Source organism: Mustela putorius, unplaced genomic scaffold (assembly GCF_011764305.1).
Source record: "Mustela putorius furo isolate JIRA1106 unplaced genomic scaffold, ASM1176430v1.1 tig00003923_pilon_pilon_pilon, whole genome shotgun sequence".
NCBI classification, from domain to species: domain Eukaryota; kingdom Metazoa; phylum Chordata; class Mammalia; order Carnivora; family Mustelidae; genus Mustela; species Mustela putorius.
Window position 1 is genome coordinate 9,979,982 of NW_025422068.1, and position 20,019 is coordinate 10,000,000.

At 47.0% G+C, this 20,019-nt stretch overlaps 1 protein-coding gene across 4 annotated transcripts in view; it reads left to right on the plus strand.

Annotated features, from left to right (window-relative positions):
• The first annotated feature begins 16,487 nt into the window (after positions 1–16,487).
• The window catches only part of RUFY1 (RUN and FYVE domain containing 1), a 67,521-nt gene continuing 63,989 nt past the window's right edge, over positions 16,488–20,019 (plus strand). For 3 of the 4 annotated variants that reach the window (XM_004759016.3, XM_045069289.1, XM_004759015.3), the window contains exon 1: positions 16,489–16,797. In XM_004759016.3, the coding sequence (XP_004759073.1) occupies positions 16,524–16,797 (274 nt within the window). In that variant the 5' untranslated portion in view covers positions 16,489–16,523. Of the gene's footprint in view, positions 16,798–20,019 lie in introns of all 4 variants that reach the window. The other variant, XM_045069290.1, reaches the window with a different exon arrangement.

The window sequence follows — 20,019 nt, forward strand, 5'->3', positions numbered from 1 at the left end:
GTTTCTTGGGAAGGGAGAGCAGATAAAGTGGAAAGAGAAAGAATAGAATTTTCTGGCGGTGATGACAATGTTCTTTATCTAGATCATGGTGTATGTATCAGATACATACGTATTTGTCAAAAATCATTGAACCCTACACTGAAGATCAGTGCATTTCGCTGAACTGTACCTCAATTTTTTAAAAGATTTTATTTATGTATTTGACAGAAAGAAAGAGAGAGAGCAGGAGGGGGAGTGGAAGAGAGGAGCAAGGAACCTGATGTGGGACTCAATCGCAGAACCCCGGGATCATGACCTGAGCCAAAGTCAGAGGCTTAACTGACTGAGCCACCGAAGAACCCCTGTTCCTCAATTTTTAAATGCCTATCGGGGTGCCTGGGTGGCTCAGTGGGTTAAGCCTCTGCCTTCGGCTCAGGTCATGATCCCAGGGTCCTGGGATCAAGCCCCGCATCAGGCTCTCTGCTGAGCAGGAAGCCTGCTTCTCTTCCTCTCTCTCTGCCTGCCTCTCTGCCTGCTTGTGATCTCTGTCTGTCAAATAAATAAATAAAATCTTTAAAAATAAAAAAAGTAAAAAAATAAAAAATAAAATGCCTATCAGTGGAATTGGATACAGTGTCCAGCTAAGCTGAGGGGCAGATAAGCCAATCTGTGGAGCTGGGCAACCCCCAAGACCCAGTGGGCTCTGGGCAGACCAAGCTCTGTGCTCTCACAGACATTCTGGAATGTTCTTCTTGGAGCGTGGGATCTAGCTACATCTCTAGATTTTCTGAGGGCCCACCCACACCCTGGGGAAGAACTTCAGCTGGGCGCACGAACACAGTCAAACCTGTCAGCCAGATGGTGGGGATGGAGGCCAAGGAAGGCAGGTGAGCAGCAGGGACAGTGAGGCATCAACTGGACACCAAAGCAGCAGGAGGCTGGCCCAAACCCACCTGGGAAGCTCCTCCTGGAGGAGGAGGCCCTGGGGAGGCAGGGCAGAGAGCCCCCACACTGGGTGCCCTATGCAAGGATTCCCTTCCCACCTTAGCTCGCCAAGGGTCTTATGCAACTCCACGGTCCATTCTGAGAGCTGAATGTGGACCACGAAAGCTTCCTCAGCGCTCTCACAGGAGAGAGATGCACGCGGAGGTCTTGGGTCACTGCAACAGAACTGGCCGTGTCACAGGTGTTAAAGCGGTGGACACCATGGGGACCCACACAGAGCTTAAAAATAGCATCAGTAGGGTGGCAGGTGGGGACAGAGGCCTTGACCCAGGAAGGCAGGGCGAGCAGAGGTCAGGGCATGAGAGGGGGACGAGAGGTGCCCTCCATACCCCAGGGAGGCGAGAAGGGACCAAGGAGGGAGGACTGAGGGCTGCCGCATGGTGGGGAGGGGCACCTGGACACATACCTTAGCCAGAGCCCTCAAGGTAACAACACAGAGGCAACTGGGATTACTCAGGTAGAGTTCCTGGAAAGCCCTGGAAAGGATAGTAGAAAGAGGCAACCCCGCCGCAGGAGCCTGGGCTGCAGCTCCAGCAGGTGAATGCGTGGTGCCTTACAGTGGCCCAGTTCACATAAAGACTGCACAAGACCGCAATCGGACCCGCAGGCTGGTCCAACCTGGGACTCCACGCTTGTATTCAGAAGGCATCAGCAGCGGAGAAAGAGGTGCAGAAACACAACTGAGAGAAAACACGACAAAATGTCAGTAGCAACTGTCTTTAATCTCCTAGCAGTAAGATCACAAGTGATTTTTCCCTTCTCAGTTCCTGTTGGTTCTTTATAACTTTATAATTTAAAAATATTGAAATGTGGGGCACCTGGGTGGCTCAGTTGGTGAAGCATCTGCCTTCAGCTCAGGTCACAAACTCAGGGTCCCAGGATTGAGCCCCACATGGGGCTCCTTGCTCAGCAGGAAGTCTGCTTCTCCCTCTCCCTCTGCCCCTCCCCCATGCTCATGCTCTCACTCTCTCTCAGATAAATAAACAAATAATACTTAATTTAAAAATAAGTAAATAGGGCGACTGGATGGCTTAGTCGTTAAGTGTCTGCTTTCGGCCAGGGTCCCTGGGTCCTGGGATTGAGTCCCAAATCGGGCTCCCTGCTCTGCAGGGAGCCTTCTTCTCCCTCTACTGTTCCTTCTGCTTGTGTTCCCTCTCTCGCTATCTCTCTCTGTCAAATAAATAAATGAAGTCTTTAAAAATAAATAAAGATAAGTAAATAAATAAAAACATTGAAATGTATCTGTGGACACATGATCACATATAGAACCACGATGGTCAAACATTTTGCTTCATATAGTCTAGTACATCTATTTACATAGACATTCTGGAGGCATACACTCGTACACATACACATTTGCCTCTTGAAAAAGGATTGCAAATCCCCTAAAAATCTTCTATTTATGTGAGTTACAACTATCAGTTCTAACTGTATTAGATATTAAAACAGAGGTGATTCCCAATTATTTATTTTTAAATGGCAGTTAAAAAACCCACTGCATGTTAACATAAGTAGCCTTTCCGTGAAAAATAATGGTGTCTTTGGACACCGGAGTGAGGAAGGTGGCATTCTGCTAGCACTTGCGAATCTCTTTAATGCCCAGCTTTAGTGAGACCGCTGGATTCTCAGATCTGCTCCATCCTTCAACCTGCTACAATGTCACAGGGAATGTGGTCTCCGGAAAATTCCACTGTACTCTCAAGGGAGAAAGAATGAAAAAGGCAAATGACATCGTCGCGTTGTTATGAAAATAGTTTTGGCCACACTTTGAGAACTGCTAGTATAGAATGTAATCACAGCTTTGGAAAAACAGCCTGAAAAATATCTGAACAAAAGTGTCATGGTGCCCCCTCGTGATCACCTCTGATTATTGCAACTATGGTTACCAACATTGAGTGTGTACATGTCTGGGTGACTTTTGGAGATGCAGAAGGCCCGAGGTTCCACAAGCCGTAAGTGGTGGGCCCAACCCTCCGACCCGGGTCTTCTGATCACCATGGCATTCAATCACCTGTACTGAGATTGCCTCTAGTTTAGAAAAATCCTCAGTATGGTATGATCAAACAATATGTTAAAAGGCAGACAGATTTCTGAATAAAAATAATAAAACATCCACTCTGCTCCATTACACTTGGTGTGTGTGCATATGCTTAGGCTACATGCAGATTTGGAAAAACATGGACTGTCACCTATGGGGCACCAACGAGACGCCCAGCCACGTGCAAGACATTTTTCACGTTCAAGTATAGACCAAACACATACACGTTCTCAATCTGAAAAGGCACGTGCACGAAATGCAACTGTTTTTCAACACTCAATTTTAACTTCTAATTCCAATTCCTGTAAGCATAATCTAGTCCTTCCCAGGAACACTAAGCTCCATTCATGGTCACTCAGCACTTAGGGCGGCATCATCCTACCCCATCCTCACCCTTTTCCTTGGGTGGAGCCAGGATTCTGGGAGAGGGATGTCGCTCCCAGTCCGCTCCTAGTCTCCTGCACCTGTGCCCACCAGCATTCACTGAAATCCAGCCCACCCCCAGCCATGGCCACCTGCTGGAAGGGGATACTCTCCGCATGCTTTTGTCAACACTGTGAGGAGTCCTGAGGTTCTCAAGAGAGAGAGATCCAGGGACACGCTGCTGCTCTCCCCTTCGCAGCCCCTGGGGTCCTTCGACCTTCTGGCCCACCTGCTCTCCAGGCCAAGGGCCCTTCTCAACACATCCATAGCCCAGCCCTGGGGGTTCTCCAGCCAGCGAGCCCATCTCCCAGCTCCTACATCAACCGCCATTCCTCCCCACTCTGTTCCTCATGCAGAAAAAGTCTTAGACAGGAGCGCCTAGGTGGCTCAGTCGGTTAAGCGTCTGCCTTCAGCTCAGGTCATGGTCTCAGGGTCCTAGGATGGAGTCCCACATCGGGCTCTCTGCTCAATGGGGGATCTATTCCTCCCTCTGCCTCTGCCCCTCTCCCTCCAACCCCCGTTCATTCTCTCTTTCTTTCTCTCTCTCTCAAATAAATAAAATCTTCAAAGAAAAAAAAAAGAAACAAACAAACAAACATTTACATAGAGTCCTTCAGGATCTGCCCCTCAAGAGTCAAACCCAAGTCAAAAAGATCTTGATTTTCAAACTAATGTTCCCTTGGCTGTGAGCTCCTAAAAGCCATTTAGAAATTTGCTGGATTTTTATCCTCCCTGAGTCTAAGATCTCAGGGTCCTCCCTTGGCTGGGCCCAGGAAGAGCCCTGAGAAAGCCTGGGACCACACTGGTGTGAAGGATCCTGTGCCTTGAGGGAGGGGGACACACGCTCCTGGAGGGGCCGACTTCAGAGAAGAACCAAAAGATAGCATTGAGAGAAGCAGTTGTGATGAGAACCCTGAATGAGATAGATGTACCAATGTAGATGGGTATGATCGGGTAGATATACATACAGACATACACATGTAGATTAGAGACAGATTAGATATAAACGTGAAACAACTACATCCCCAAATCGTTTTTTCTTATTGTTTCTTGGTACTATGTTCTTGACTCTCCATAAGAGTTCTCACTACAGAGGTGCCTGGGTGGCTCAGTCAGTTAAACATCTGCCTTTAACTCAGGTCGTGATCTCTGGGTGGTGGGCTCCTTACTCTGTGTGGGGGTGGGGGTGTCTGTTTCTTCTTCTCCGTCTGCCCCACCCCCAACTCAGGCACACGCGCAAGCGTGCTCTCTCCCTCTCTCTCAAATAAAATCTCTAAAAAAAAGAGTTCTCGTTAAAATTACTTTCTAAATTTTTATTACAATTTTAACTTTTTCATTTACTTATACACTTTTACACATTTTTATATTTATAGTCTATTTGTATTTATTTTTATTACAGTTATATATTTTATACGCACCCATCTATACATAATAGACACAAGCATACAGTCAGGTTATAAAATTCAGTAGAGGTGGTAAAAAAAAAAAAATAATTGGATGTTGCTAGTAACATAACTCATGATCCAAAAGGTCAAAAACAAGAGCTGGGGTGCCTGGGTGGCTCAGTCATTAGGCGTATGTCTTCGGCTCAGGTTACGATCCCGGGGTCCTGGAATCAGGCCCCCGCATCGGGCTTTCTGCTCGGTGGGAGGCCTACTTCTCCCTCTCCCACTCCCCCTGCTTGTGTTCCCTCTCTTGCTGTGTCTCTCTCTGTCAAATAAATAAATAAAATCTTCCCAAAAAATTAATTTAAAAAAAAAAAAAAAACAAGAGCTAACATTATCCCCATTATCATCCCGGGCACATGCCTTACATTCTCGCCCCCTTGCTTCCTTGAACTCTCTTGCTGAAACCCCAACTGGGTAAAATCCAACTCTCCCGCAGAAGGGGGCTGGGAAAATCACAAGCCACAAGGACCTCATGGGCCTTACTTCTGTCCCTGACCGTGAGCCTGATGAGCATCCAGAGGCACTTCCTGCCCAGCCCACACCATGCTTCCCTCTTCTGTCCACTACCCCATGTGCAGAAGACCGTTTCCCACTTCCTCCACCCTCCCCCATAATCTGGCCTACCTTCTCTACCTCCCACCTGCTACCGGACATCCCCAGTGGGTCCCTCCTCTCCTCTTCAAGGCTCAGCTCGGCGACTCTTTCCCTCTCTCCTACATCATCAGTTCTCACTCTGTAAGATTTTCTTCAACAGCATATAAAAAGGGTGTTATCTCTCCCATCCCAGAAGAACAAATGAGAACACTCTTGGTGGGGCTCCTGGGTGGCTCACTGGGTTGGGCATCTGCCTTCAGCTGGGGTGGTGATCTCGGGGTCCTAGATCAAGCCCCGCATCGGGTTCTCTGCTCAGCAGTGAGTCAGCCTCTCCCTCTGCCTCTGTGATCCGTCTCTCTCTGTGATCGCTTTCACTCTCTCTAAAATAAATAAAATCTTTAAAAGAAGAAGAAGAGGGCACCTGGGTGGCTCAGTGGGTTAAGCCGCTGCCTTCAGCTCAGGTCATGATCTCGGGGTCCTGGGATCGAGTCCCGCATCGGGCTCTCTGCTCAGCAGGGAGTCTGCTTCCTCCTCTCTCTCTCTGCCTGCCTCTCTGCCTACTTGTGATCTCTCTCTGTCAAATAAATAAATAAAATCTTTAAAAAAAAAAAAAAGAAGAAGAAGAAGAAGAAGAAGAAGAAAGAAAGAAAGAAAACACCCTTGGCTTGCACCTACTGCCTCCTGCCAGTATCCACCCCATTTCTGGTTTATACTCATCTCTCATTCCTCCCCACTCACCATCTCTCTTTACCTCACTTCAGCCAGACTTTTTGCACACAGAGCTGACCAATTGCTCTTCCCAAGGTTACAGATCATTTTCACCTAGATCCCATGGCCAGTCCTCAGTCACCACCCACTGCCCCATCTTGGCCACTCTTTTCTCCTTGTAACATTTTCCTCTTTGGGTTCATACTATTTCATAGTCCTCCTTCTGCCTACCAAAACATTCCTTCCCTGGATCCTTTGCTGGCTCCTCCTCTTCTCCATGACTTTCTTTTCCCCTGGGAACTGCTCATCCAGAGCTCCTCCCAGCCCTTCCCGGCAAGGGGAAGACAATATGGGATTGACTCTTGCTGATGAGCCACGAGCAAAAGACACAGGTCACTTCCCAGCAAAGCCTGCCTGCCGCATTACTCTCCAGCTGTCTTTTCTCCTGCTGCAGCAGCATGGAGAAATCTTCTTGTTGGCATGTGGGACCAAAACACCAAAGCAGCCTGATCCCTGAGTCACTCTATGAAAGACAGATGTCCTGGACATGAGCCCAGACTGGCGTCAGGCTTCCTATGATTGAGCAATAGGCTTTCATGTGTTTGGCCACTGGGATTTGGGGGCTATTTGTTACCAAGACAGAACCCTAACCATTCCTGACCAATACAGTCACCTTATCCAGTATTACAGCTTTCGATACCATGTGTATGTTCATAATGCGCAGGTTTATAGGTCCAGCCAAATTGTCCCCTAGACTCCAGGCTCAAATACACAACTACTTACTCAACACTCCATCTGAGGTGTGAAACATCTCACACATAATGGATCCAAAACCAAATTCTTGATTTTACCCCCATAGCATTTCTCATTTTGGCTGGTGGCAACTCTACCAGACCACCGTTGTCCGGAGGGACCAATTTCCACTTTCTCCAACCTGACCCCAGCTATTAGTATAGCTCTCCTCCTAGGAGGGCTCCTGCCTCTACCTTTCCTATCTATTTCTGCACACTCTATAGCTGCACAATCTCATCCTAGCAGCTTCGTGAAAAAGAGCCTTTTACAACCAGGTCAAATCAAGTCATTCTTCATTCCTGAAACCCTGTAACAGCCTCCCATTTTAGGTAGAGTAAAACCAAAGTCTTTACTGTATCTTCAAGACCCTACAGGGTCTATATCTGTTAGTTGTCAGAATCCCCACAGTCACTCTGGGTCAGTCACACCAGCTTCCTTGCTCTTCATCCAACACGTAGGGCATGCTCCTTTCTGAGGACCTTTGTTCTAGAACATTCCTTCTCCAGGTTCTGAAAATGTCATCCCTCACCTTATTTTCTTAAATCTCACTTTCCCAAGAAGCCTACCCTGAACACCTACTTAAAATTACAAAAGGTTCCTGGGCACCTGGGTGGCTCAGTTGGCTAAGCATCTGCCTTTGGCTCAGGTCATGATCCCAGGGTCCTGGGATCAAGCCCCGCATCAGTCTCCCTGCTCGGCAGGAAGCCTGCTTCTCCTTTTCCCTCTGTCTGTCGCTCCCCCTGCTTGTGTACTCTCTCTCTCTCTCTCTCTCTCTCTCTGCGATAAATAAATAAAATATTTTAAAAAGAAGAAGAAAGAAAAGAAAAGGACCAGGGGAGGGAGGTGGATGGAGGGAGAGAAACTAAGAAAGTTTAGAAAGTAAATAATGTATTGCTAAATAACTTAGTAGAAAGCAAATTACGAAATATTTAAAACTGAACCGAAGAGATGTCAAAATTTGTGGGTGCAACTAACAGTACTTGAAAGAAAATGTGTATCTCTACAGACACTTATTGAGAAATGAGAAATAATTAAAAATAAATGAAATAAGCATTCAACTAAAAAAAAAAAAAAAACTGGAAGAAGAACAACATACCAAAACCAAGGAAACGAGAAAGGGAAACATAACAAAGAGAATTACAGAGAAAAACATAATAATAGGATATGGACATTGGGGAGGGTATGTGCTATAGTGAGTGCTGTGAAGGGTGCAAACCTGGCGATTCACAGACCTGTACCCCTGGGGCTCATAATACATTATGTGTTAATAAAAAATTAAAAATTTTTTAAAAACATACTAGGAAAGACTAGTAAAGATGAAAGACACTCATAAATTATAAAATGCTAATAACTTTTAAACCTAAACAAAATGAGACATTCACAGACAAAACCTAAAAGACCAAAATTGAACAAGAAGGAAAGATAATTTGACTAGATTAATAACTGTGTCTTCATTGAAATGGTGGTCAAAGATCTCCCTCCCACCCAAGACTAGACAAAAAGAAAAAAGCCTGGCCCTGGTCCAGTTATTGTACATGTGAATCCTTCCAGACTTTCAAGCAAGAATTAGTTCTCTTATAGGAGCCGTCCTCTTGAACTGCACCCAGTATCCACCAGCCCTCAGCGGCTAGCAGCCCTTGAAATGTGGTCAACAGGACTGGGAAAGCAAATTTTTATTTTTAGTTTACCTTCATTAATTCTAAGTTTAACTGAACAATCAATACTGATTTCCACTACTGGGAAAAAAAATTTTTAAGATTTTATTTATTTCTCTGACACAGAGAGAGGGAGAGAGGAAAAAAAAAAACACAAGTGGGGGGAGGGGCAGAAAGAGAAGTAGAAGTAGGCTCCCCACTGAGCAGGGACAATGAGCTTTATCTAAGGACCCCAGGATCTTGACCTGACCCACCCATGCTCTGCTGGGAAAGTTTTTTGATGCTGTTCAGTTCAGTACTTCCTAAACCTCTTCAGTCATGAAGTAAATTATAATTCACTACTTTTGGTGTGCAGTTCTGTGAGTTTTGGTAATACGCATTAGACCGTGTAACCGACATCATGTTTGGGACATAAAATAGTTCTCTAGGGGCACCTGGGTGGCTCAGTGGGTTAAAGCCTCTGCCTTAATCCCCACATCGGGATCTTCGCTCCGCAGGGGACCTGCTTCCTCCTCCATCTCTGCCTGCCTTTCTGCTTACTTATGATCTCTCTCTGTCAAATAAATAAATAAAATCTTTAAAAAAAAATAAATAGTTCTCTAGCTCCACAACTGTGCCTCCTACCTCTCCTTTTTAGCCAAATCTTCCCACCACCCCTCACCCCTGTCAGCAAACGATCTATTCTCTGTCCCCAGAGCTTTGCCTTTTCCAGGATGTCATTATAAACGGAATCCTAAGTATGCAATTTATGGGTGTATTTACTTGAAAATTTTTCCAGATGTTTGAAACAACTCGGGGATGCGGATCTACTTTTTCAACTGTAAATTTAAGAAATCTAAATACACATGATGTATTTCCTGTGAAAACAACCAAATTAATGACATTGGTGCACACTAGTATGAACCAACACGAAATTAATTTAAATAAGATACCAGACACAATGGCAAACATATATGCAAATATAAAAATTATTTATAGATTAACCCGTTTGTACACGGCCACTGTGGAGAGACTTCAACACTCTTAAAAAGGACATAAAAGTGGGTGCCTGGGTGGCTCAGTTGGTTAAGTGTCTGCCTTCAGCTCAGGTTATGACCCTGGGGTCCTGGGATCCAGTGTCGTGTTGGGCTCCTTGCTTGGCAAGGAGTCTACTTCTCCCCTTGCTTGTGCCCTCTCTCTCTCTGACAAATAAATGAATCTCTGGACTCCTGGCCTCACAGCCAACCTGCCCGTGGGCTCTTACCCCAATCAGGACACCAAAGGCTTTGAGGACTGAATGACATGTTAGCCAAACAACCAGGACCCAGGCCTCTTTAATATATGAAGAACCGGGGAGCGCCTGGGTGGCTCAGTGGGTTAGGCCTCTGCCTTCGGCTCAGGTCATGATCCCAGGGTCCTGGGATCGAGCCCCACATCGGGCTCTCTGCTCCGCGGTGGGCCTGCTTCCTCCATCTCTCTCTCTGCTTGCCTCTTGACCTACTTGTGATCTCTCTCTCTCTGTGTCAAATAAATAAATAAAACCTTTAAAAAATTTTTAAAAATATATATATATATATGAAGAACCAGGCCGTTGTGATCAATTTTCAAAAGAAATGGCAAATAACACCCCAACTTCACGATAACCCAGCTGTTGGATTATTAGAGCTTAAAGCAGTTCTGATTCTTCTCCTAGGCACATGGTAGGGCTGCATGTCCCACCCCCGTGCAGTGAGGCATGGCCACATGTCCACTCTGGTCAACAAAATGTGAGCAGAAGAGTCTGGGTGACTTCCAAGAGGAAGCCTGTAGGAGCAGCAATCATTATTCCCCTTGTCCCTTCCCTCTGCTGGGATGATAAAGAAGTTCCACAGGATGGGGGCTCTGCTGGCTCAGTCTCTTAAGTGGGGAGAAAGGGGGGGGGGGACTCTGGCAATGAAGGTAGCTGTGCGGTGTGATCACAAAATAAACTTAGTAAACCTCTGTTGTTTAAAGTCACTGACACGCGGGTGCAGATCTGAGCCCTGAGAATACAACAGTGACCCACAGGGACAAGTTTCCCTCTGAGCTCCATTCCAGGAATGGGGAGGCAACCATACTAAACAAAACTGGAACTGGAAAATGTCAGGAACTGGTAAGAACCATGGAGGAAATTAAACCGGGTGAAGTGACCAAGGAAGGGAGGCTGGGAGGGGTGCATATTTTAGAGCAGTTAGGGACCGTGTCTTTGGAAATTTGAATTGAACTTGAATGTGAAAGATGTTGATAAAAAAAAAAAAAAATGTCCATCAGAGGGCGCCTGGGTGGCTTAGTAGGTTAAGCATCTGCTTTCAGCTCAGGTCATGATCCCCAGGTCTTGGGATAGGGTCCAGTGTCTAGCTCCCTGCTCAGGGGCGGGGTGGGGGGGAAGCCTGTTTCTCCCTCTGCCTCTGCCTGCTGCTCCCCTCTGCTTGTTCTCCCTCTCCCTCCCACTGTCTGTCAAATAAATAAATAAATATCTGGGGGGGGGGTTGATTGGTCTAAGACTAGGAGAAAATCATTCCAAGCAAAGAGGGGGAAATATATGGAAAGAATACATGTGGTGTGTTTAAGAAACAGAAAGAAATCATGTGGGACTTAACAAATCTACAGATTTGCCTGGGTAGCTCAGTCGGTTAGGTGGCTGCCTCCGGCTCTAGTCATGATCCCCGCATCTAGGGATCAAGTCCCATATCTGGCTCCCGTCTGCTTCTCCCTCTGCCTCTGCCGGCCACTCCCCCTGCTTGTGTGCTCTCTCTCTGTCAAATAAATTTTTAAAATCTTTAAAGAAAGAAAGAAATCTACAGATGATGATATGACATAGGGTAAGAAAGATTGGCAGGGGTCAGATCACACAGGACCTTGTAGGCTGTGATGGCTATATGGGTGAGAGAATGAAGGGATACGGATGGATGGGAGGATGGATGGAGGGAAGGAAATTGTCAAATCCTGGACGGTTAGAAACGCAAGTCCACTTTGGACCACAAGGTGGAGCCAAACATTGATATTTGTTACTTAGTTGTTTCAGTCTGGCAGAAATTTAAAAGCCTTCAGGATATTCCTGCCTGGAAAGCAGGGGGGGGTTCAACTTCCCTTAAACCAGAGCAGAGTTTCTTGACTAGTGAGGCTACTGGACTATTAGCTGTGCAGAGATACTGATGCTCTTGGCCCTGGGGTGACCTAATAAAGTCTGAGGAAGCCAAGTTCCCCAAGTGTTACTTCTGTCCATTCAGAAAGCTGTGTAATACAGTAATCATTATCATGTTCTAGGCGGGTCAGTATGCAAAAAAAAAAAAAAAAAGTTTAGGAGGTGCAACCTTACAGAATGTTGTGTTCTTCATGTCTCATCATTCAGAAGAGTGATCTGGCTTTTTTTTTTTTTTTAAGAGTTTATGTATTTATTTGTCAGAGAAGGAGAGAGAGAGCACAAGCAGGGGGAGTGGCGGGCAGAGAGAGAGGGAGAAACAGGTTCCCGCTAAGCAGGGAGTCCAATGCGGGGCTCGATCCCAGGACCCTGAGATCATGACCTGAGCCCAAGGCAGATGTTTAACCGACTGAGCCACCCTAGTATCCCGAGTGATTTGGCTTTAACTGGCCATTCCTGGAAACAGAGTACCAACTATGTCCAGATACTAAAGATTCTGAAATGCCAAAGTGTGAAACGTGTGCATGGGAGATACAGGGACTCTCAGCTGTTGGGCCAACATATAAAACCAACGAAACCTTGAGATTCCACCTCTCTGGATACTGTTCTGGGATCAGGCAAATCACCAAACCCATCTGGGATGCTGCCTAACTCAATTTAAAGTGCACATCAAGGAGAGAATGAGCCATCAGCAAGTATGACGTGCAGATGAGACAAAGTCTCCTGTAACGGGAAGCAAGGAGAGAGCTGCAAGCAGGAAGATGAAAGGATCAGTGCTGGGTCTTTGGAAGTTCTCAAGCTAAAGTGTCTAGAACAGAAGGGAGGAAGGAAAAGTCCCAAGACACAAGCTGTCCTGGAGAGTGTCTACAAAATGAGGCGAGAGGCCACACAGGCAGGGGCAGCGATCGGGCAAAGGGCAGGGCCAGAAGTCAGAGACCGAGTCTGAGAAATGTAGTGAGAAACCTTTGGATGATTAGAAAGGAGAATGTGCAGGCAATGGGCAGAGGGTAGAATCACACTCAGGAGGAAGCAGCAAGCAGGTGAAACTCAAGGCATAGAAAAGGTCCAGGGGCACCTGGGTGGCTCAGTGGGTAAAGCCTCTGCCTTCAGCTCAGGTCATGGTCTCAGGGTCCTGGGATCAAGTCCAGCATTGGGCTCTCTGCTCAGCAGGAAGCCTGCTTCCCCACCTCCCACCCCCGCTTGCCTCTCTGCCTACTTGTGATCTCTTTCTGTCAAATAAATAAATAAAATCTTTTTAAAAAAATAACATTAAAAAAAGAGAAGAAAATAAAAGAAAAACGGGTCTGGGGGTGCCTGGGTGGTTCAGTCGGTTAAGCATCTGCCTTCGGCTCAGGTCATGATCCCAGGGTTTTGAGATGGAGCCCCACACTGAGCTCCCTGCTCACTGGGGAGCCTGCTTCTCCCTCTGCCTGCCACTCCCCCGCTCATGCTCTCTCTCTCTCTCTCTCTCTCTCTGTCAAATGAATAAATGAAATCTTTAAAAGGAAAAAGAAAAGTGGGTCCGAAGAAGATTGGAGAGGACAGGGAGGATGTAGGGGAGGAGGGGAGAATACAGGGAGGGAGGATTGGACTACATATTTGGGGGTGGGACTTCCTACTTATTATGGCATATTTCAAGCACATGAAAAGTTATAGAAAATGACAAACACGGTAAGGTGTCTTTTAAATTCTACTATTTGTACAGAAAATAAGTATACACAAGAGTGCTCCAAATCACAGATCTTTCTTACCAAGTTTTCTCCAAAGTTGACCTCATATACAGTAAAATTAGAAAGAATTCAGAACTGCCATGTCTGTTGCTAGACTTGACATAGTTACATGCAAACTCAGTCACCTACCCAATTAGGCCCATCACACCGTTTAGAAAATACATATTTTATAATGCCACACTGTCTACTGTGAAAGCTGTTCATAGATAATAAACCTATCAAACACCCAAAAGTTCAAAAAATTAACTATCATATAAAGGAGAAATAAGTCTCTAAAATGCATTTCAATATGTAAATAAGTCACCACTAACACTAAAAGAAATAAGGTAGCCAGACACTTGTACCTAAAATCCCCATGACTGTGACAAACAGCACAGGTATTGTCTTAATACCAAAAGCAACAATATTGTAGGTGATGTGATCTTCTGAAATGGATAATAGCTCTTCGGTTCTGAACAAACCATTGTCACTGCATTCTGGGAGGTTCAGAGTACATTTACGGTAGTCATTGTGCTCACCAGTATTCCCTGCTCTCCTTTCCAGACACTGGTAGGATTGAACTTTTGAACTCTCTCGAAGTTAAAGGAGCAGGTACTTACTCTGGCCAGTGAAAAGTATGTAAGTGGGGAGGCCTAGATGGCTCATTCGGTTAAGCATCTGCCTTTGGCTCAGGTCATGATCCCCAGGTCCTGGGATCGAATCCCACATCAGGCTTTCTGCTCAGCAGGGAGCCTGCTTCCTCCTCTGCCCGCTGCAACTGCACCCACCGCTTGTGTTCTCTCTCTCTCTCTCTCTCTCTCTCTCTCTCTGACAAATAAATAAATACAATATTAAAAAAGAAAGAAATGTATATAAATGAACATCGTCACATCAGGGTTGTGGCACTTAGTGGTGATGCAAAATTCTGCTCCAAATGATAGAACTTGCGATGGCCTGGGTCCCCAAGAGGAGGACGATGAGAAGCAAACTTCCGATAAATTAAACCACTGAGATTTGGGAGGTTCTTTGTTACTGCAGCAAAACCTAGTCTGATATAATGTTAAAACCATTTTTCTGGGGCACCTGGGTGGCTCAGTCGGGTCAGCGTCTGCATTTGGCTCAGGTCATAATCCTGGGGTCTTAGGATAGATAGAGCCCCACCTCAGGCTCCCTGCTCAACAGGGAGCTACTTTTCCCTCTCCCTCTGCCCCTTCCCCGTTTGTGTTCTCTCTCTCTCAAATAAATTAATAAAATCTTTTTTTTTAAACTATTTTTCTAAAAGGAGTTTATATTTCTATGCAAAGTGGAATATGATCCAGGCTCTGGCCATTATAAATGAGCTCTTCACCTACAAGAATGTCCACTGGCACTGAAAAGTCATGAAAGATCTGGGTCCGTTGCTTGGTAATTTCAGGGCATCTAACTCCCCTGCTCACTGCATTTCAGTAGAGACTGGCAGCAAACCCCTCCATCACGGTGACAGCTCAAACACCATCCCACAGCTCCCCTACTACCTCTGCACCCCACTCTCCCCATAGAAAACAGCTGGCCTTCAAGGACCACACGGTTCATAAACAGGGAATGGAGTGGAGACAGCTGGACCAAAATGCCTGGAGAACCAGGGAGCTTCTAAAGGGACCGCCATTGCCCACTTCACCAATTTGTTGACACCACAGAATAGACTCTGAGTTGCCAAAGCTTCCACTCTTTCAAGAGGGCCAAAATCCAGATTTTCATACCAAATCTTCCGATTTCGAAATGTCTGCAACAATTTTTTTTTTTTAAAGATTTGAACGCTATGGGGGCACCTGGTTGGCTCAGTGGGTTAAAGCCTTTGCCTTTGGCTCAGGTCCTGATTCTGGGGTCCTGAAATCGAGCCCCGCATCCGGCTCTCTGCTTAGAGGAAAGCCTGCTTCCTCCTCTCTCTCTGCCTGCCTCTCTGCCTACTTGTGACCTCTGTCTGTCAAATAAATAAATAAAATCTTAAAGAAAAAAAAAAAAAAAGATTTAAACGCTCTGGGAGCCAAACAACAGTTCTCCTAGTTCAATGACTCTGGGAGCCAAACAACAGTTCTCCTAGTTCGATGAGGACCCTGCGTGGCACTTTGCAACGGAAGTGTCGAAGGCAAATGAAATGTAAGCTTCCAGTTAGATTCCGTTCTTTTCCAAGTGAGGAAACAGACGGGCAGTGCTTGCCTGCAAAGTGGACCGTGCCAAACGACCCATGGCGGTAACGTCTGCCATGCGCTCCTTCCTGCAAAATCTAACTTCATCATGAAGTAGGTTCCCTTATTATCCCCATTTAACTAATTCATAGAATCCGGACCTTCTGATTCCCAGTCCTGCCAACCTGTCGTGTCTGTAGGGTTTTGTTTGTTTGTTTTTTGGTTTGTTTGTTTGTTTGTTTTGATCTGGGATCCAGCCCCATGTCTGGCTCTCTGCTCAGCGGGGAGTCCCCCCCCCAACTGCTTCTCTGCCTACTTGTGATCTCTGTCAAATAAGTAAATAAAATCTTTAAATAAAAAATAAACTAATTAAAATATATATTTTTTTAAATCCTAATTTCTGCCTCGCCTGTCCCAGTTCCCTCAGCCGCCCTTCTAGGGCTTGCTCCGAAGCGTGCTGCCGGAAAGAGGCGAAGTAAAAAAAGCACATCATGAAATTAAATCAAAAAGAGGAAATTGAGTCACGCCGAAACTAAAGCCGAAGGGGCTGTGTTCCAAGCCAGGCTGCGGACAATCCCGGTGGGGGGAAGGGGGCAAGCCCAAGAGTAATTTTCTGGACACGAGTCTTCCCTACTGGTGGGAATATGGGTGTGTCTTATGTTACGATTTGTTGTTATGATTTTCCTGAACCTTTTGGAGGCTAAAGAAAGGAGGGTATAGAGTGGTGAAGAGGAAGGGAGAACTTCGCGAACAGGAAAAAAAAAAAACTCTTCCCGCCCACGCCGAACCCACCGCCCACCCGCGCGCCCGCCTGCACGCCCGCCCGCGCCGAGTCCTCCGCCCGTCGTGGCCACGTGACGCGGCCAACATGGCCGACGGGGAAGACGGCTGCCCGGCGGGGCGGGAGCCGGGACCGGAGCCGGGAGAAGAGTTCGAGATCGTGGACCGGAGCCAGCTGCCTAGCCCTGGCGAACTGCGCAGCGCAGCGAAGCCGCGGACCGGGTCGGAGGGCTGGTCGGCGCCCATCCTGACCCTGGCGCGAAAGGCCACCGGCAACCTGTCGGCGAGTTGCGGGAGCGCGCTGCGCGCGGCCGCGGGGCTAGGCGGCGCGGACAGCGGCACGGACGGCGCGGCGCGCGCAGGTAGGCTGCGGCCGGGCACGCCCCGCGCGCGTCCGCGGGACAGGTGGCCGTTTGGCTGTGGGAGCCCGACTGGCGAGGGCATCGAACCTTCGCAGCCTGTCAGACGAGTTGCTCAGAACCAACCTGTTAGCACGCGTCCGTACTCGTGCGCTTTTCGTCCTGCCGTGCAAGCCGAGTCAGGGTAAATGCGCGGGTTTGCACGGGCTGAGATTGGGGCGGTTCCCCTAGCCGACCCTTGTAATTGGGTGCCCCAGACAATGTCCTGACTCCCAGTGGGGGACTTGAAGTAAGGGTAGGAGTTTAAAAGTCCTCAAGAACTGAATGCAGTTACGCTGTCTGCCGCGAATCTCCAGATGCCAGGTCGGCTCGCGCCTGGGCTGTCCCCGCCCACCCAGGAGTGCAAGCTCGGAGGTGAAAGTCAGGAGGCGGTGGTTCCAGGCGAGCGGAGCTGCCAAGTCTTTTGGGTGAGGCGCGCCCGTCACCGCGTTTCTCAGGCTGTGCAGTAGTGTTTTGATTCACCCGTGAGCTCTTCTAGTTCTTTTCAGCCCTTGTTACCCGGAATAGAGTTTCAGCATGTTAGAAGAATGGAAATAATGGAAATACTAAATGATGATATTAAGAGTGTGATTTGGAAAGCCCTGTAAAGCCAGTTATTGAGAGCTGTGCTCACCAATAGAGTAGCCACGACACGCATGTGATGTTCAAATGTTAAAATTTAAAATTCCGGGGAGCCTGGGTGGCTCAGTCCTTAATCTTCTGCCTGCCTTTGGGCTCAGGTCCTGATCCCAGTCTTCTGGGATCCAGCCCTGCATCAGACTCCCTGCTCCGCGGGAAGCCTGGTTCACCCTCTCCCACCTCTCCTCCTTGTATTATGTCTCTTGAAGTCTGTGTGTGTGTGTGTTTGTGTGTGTGTCAAATAAATAACGTCTTTTTAAAAAAATAAAAATAAAAAAATCCGTTCCGTCTTCATAGAGTGCTGTGGGGCAGAGGTGATGGAAGACTGTAGTGCTAAGAACCATAATGTGTCTTTGAGGTTTCTTGATTCCCTCCCACCGGTGTCTTTGCTGCCTAGAAGTCCTCGCTGACACAGCATTGTGAATTGTGAGAATTTCGGTGGTGAAGATGGAGTAGTGAGTGGAGAAAGGTTTACACACGGACTTGTTTTGAGATTCTGGCCGTGGCAAGTAGGACTAGCAGGCAGTGAGGCAGCCTGTTCACACGGGATTCTAGTTTCCACTGGTTCACTGCCTTTGCACATACCTGTGGGTGTTTGATTGAGAACCAGCCATGGGCGGCAAGTCCCGAAAGTCAAGGCATAGGGTGAAGTAGAGGCCTCCGAGATTGTGTAGCAAGCAAATAATGTGAGCTGTTCACTGAAAAATGCCATGCTAGTGCCTAAAATAGCACCAGCACAGAATAATTAATAATAAATATTTGCTGACTTACTAGATGCCAGGTATTAGTCTTAGATCTGTGCCTGCATTAATTCATTTAACCTTCAGAATAACCCTGGGTGGTAGCAGCACTGGCTTCCTGCTATGCATCAGTGCAGGCTTTGATCCAGGTGGTCACCTGGGTACTCAGAGGTGCTGCACACGTTATCCTTGTTATCTTCGTTGGTTTTTGTTTTGTTTTAAGATTTTATTTATTTGATAGAGATATAGTGAGAGAGGGAACACAAGCAAGGGGATTGGGAGAGCGAGAAGCGGGCTTCCCGCCGAGAAGGGAGCCCGATGCAGGGCTCAATCCCAGGAGGATCAGGACCTGAGCTGGAGGCAGATGCTTAACGACTGAGCCACCCAGGCGTCCCAAGGGCATTCTCCCATTTTAGAATTATTCAGATATATATTTCCTTCCCATCAGACAGGGGGTATGTGTTACGCCTTTCTCTGTTCTTCCATGGGAAACTTTATTCTCCATGTGTCCAAGTGGCCCTCCACAGCCGGTGCAGCTCGTTTCACAATGAACCACAGTAATGTTTTCCCAGTTATGTTGCTGAACTCACGTTAGCCCCTGAGATGCTAAGTGAAAATTCCTGACAGGAAAGTGTTAAAGTTTTCCTCCTTGTCCACAGAGGGGAATATTGTATTGTAAGACCCTTCAAGACACCAAAGGGCTACTCAAAACTAAAACTCAGATTTATCAAGAATCTCCTTACTCCTCTATAATTGAGAACCCAACAACAACAACAACAACAAAACCCTATGGCCCACTCCCCATCCTGTGTACTCACTCTCTGTACCTCTATATATAGAGGTGACAACAAGCTGTGAGCTGCTTATATCTGGTCATTGCATCTTCTATAATTTTCTTCTTTTAAAGACTTTATTAATTTATTTGCGAGAGAGAAAGAGTGAACATGAGAGGGGAGAAGGTCAGAGGAAGAAGCAGACTCCCTGTGGAGCTGGGAGCCCAACTCAGGACTTGATACCGGGACTTCAGGATCATGATCCGAACCGAAGGCAGCAGGTCAATCAACTGAGCCACCAAGATGCTCCTGGTCGTTGTAGATGCTGCACAGTGTAAAAGCATTAAAGCAAATTTTGGGACACCTAGGCAGCTCGGATGGTTAAGTGTCTGCTTTTGGCTCAGGTCATGATCCCAGGGTCCTGGGATCGAGACCCGCATCAGGCTTCCTGCTCCTCGGAGAGCCTGCTTCTCCCTCTGCCTGCTGCTCCCCTTGCTCAGCATACTCTCTCTCTATCTGACAAATAAATAAAATCTTTTAAAAAACTAACATTAAAAAAAAAAAAGCAATTTTTTTTTTTTAAGCTAGTGAGCAGGCTTTACATAGAAATCCAGACGTCCAGCTTCTGAAAACTCTGCATTGGACACTGTTGACCAGCATTCCTCTCACCAGAGGGTGATACTTAGCAGGGTTGCTCCCTGGATATTCATAGGGCCCTGGTACCCTCCAGCTCATCCTCCCACAATAGCCCTCATTTCTGTTCCAGGCCTGGCCCCTGCACAACAGTCAAGATTGAGATCCCTGGATAGACCACTTGTTTGGCAATTTAGGAAGTATAGAACTTGGTGATGTCCTGTGTGTGTTCTGATGTGCTGGGCTTTTTTTTTTTTTTTTTTTTAAGATCTTGTTTATTTGAGAGAGAGATGTGAGAGAGAGCGCAAGTGGGGAGGAGAGAGAGAAGCAGGTTCCCCGCTGAGCAGGGAGCCTGATGTGGGACTCAGTCCCACGACCCCGGGATCTTGACCTAAGCCGAA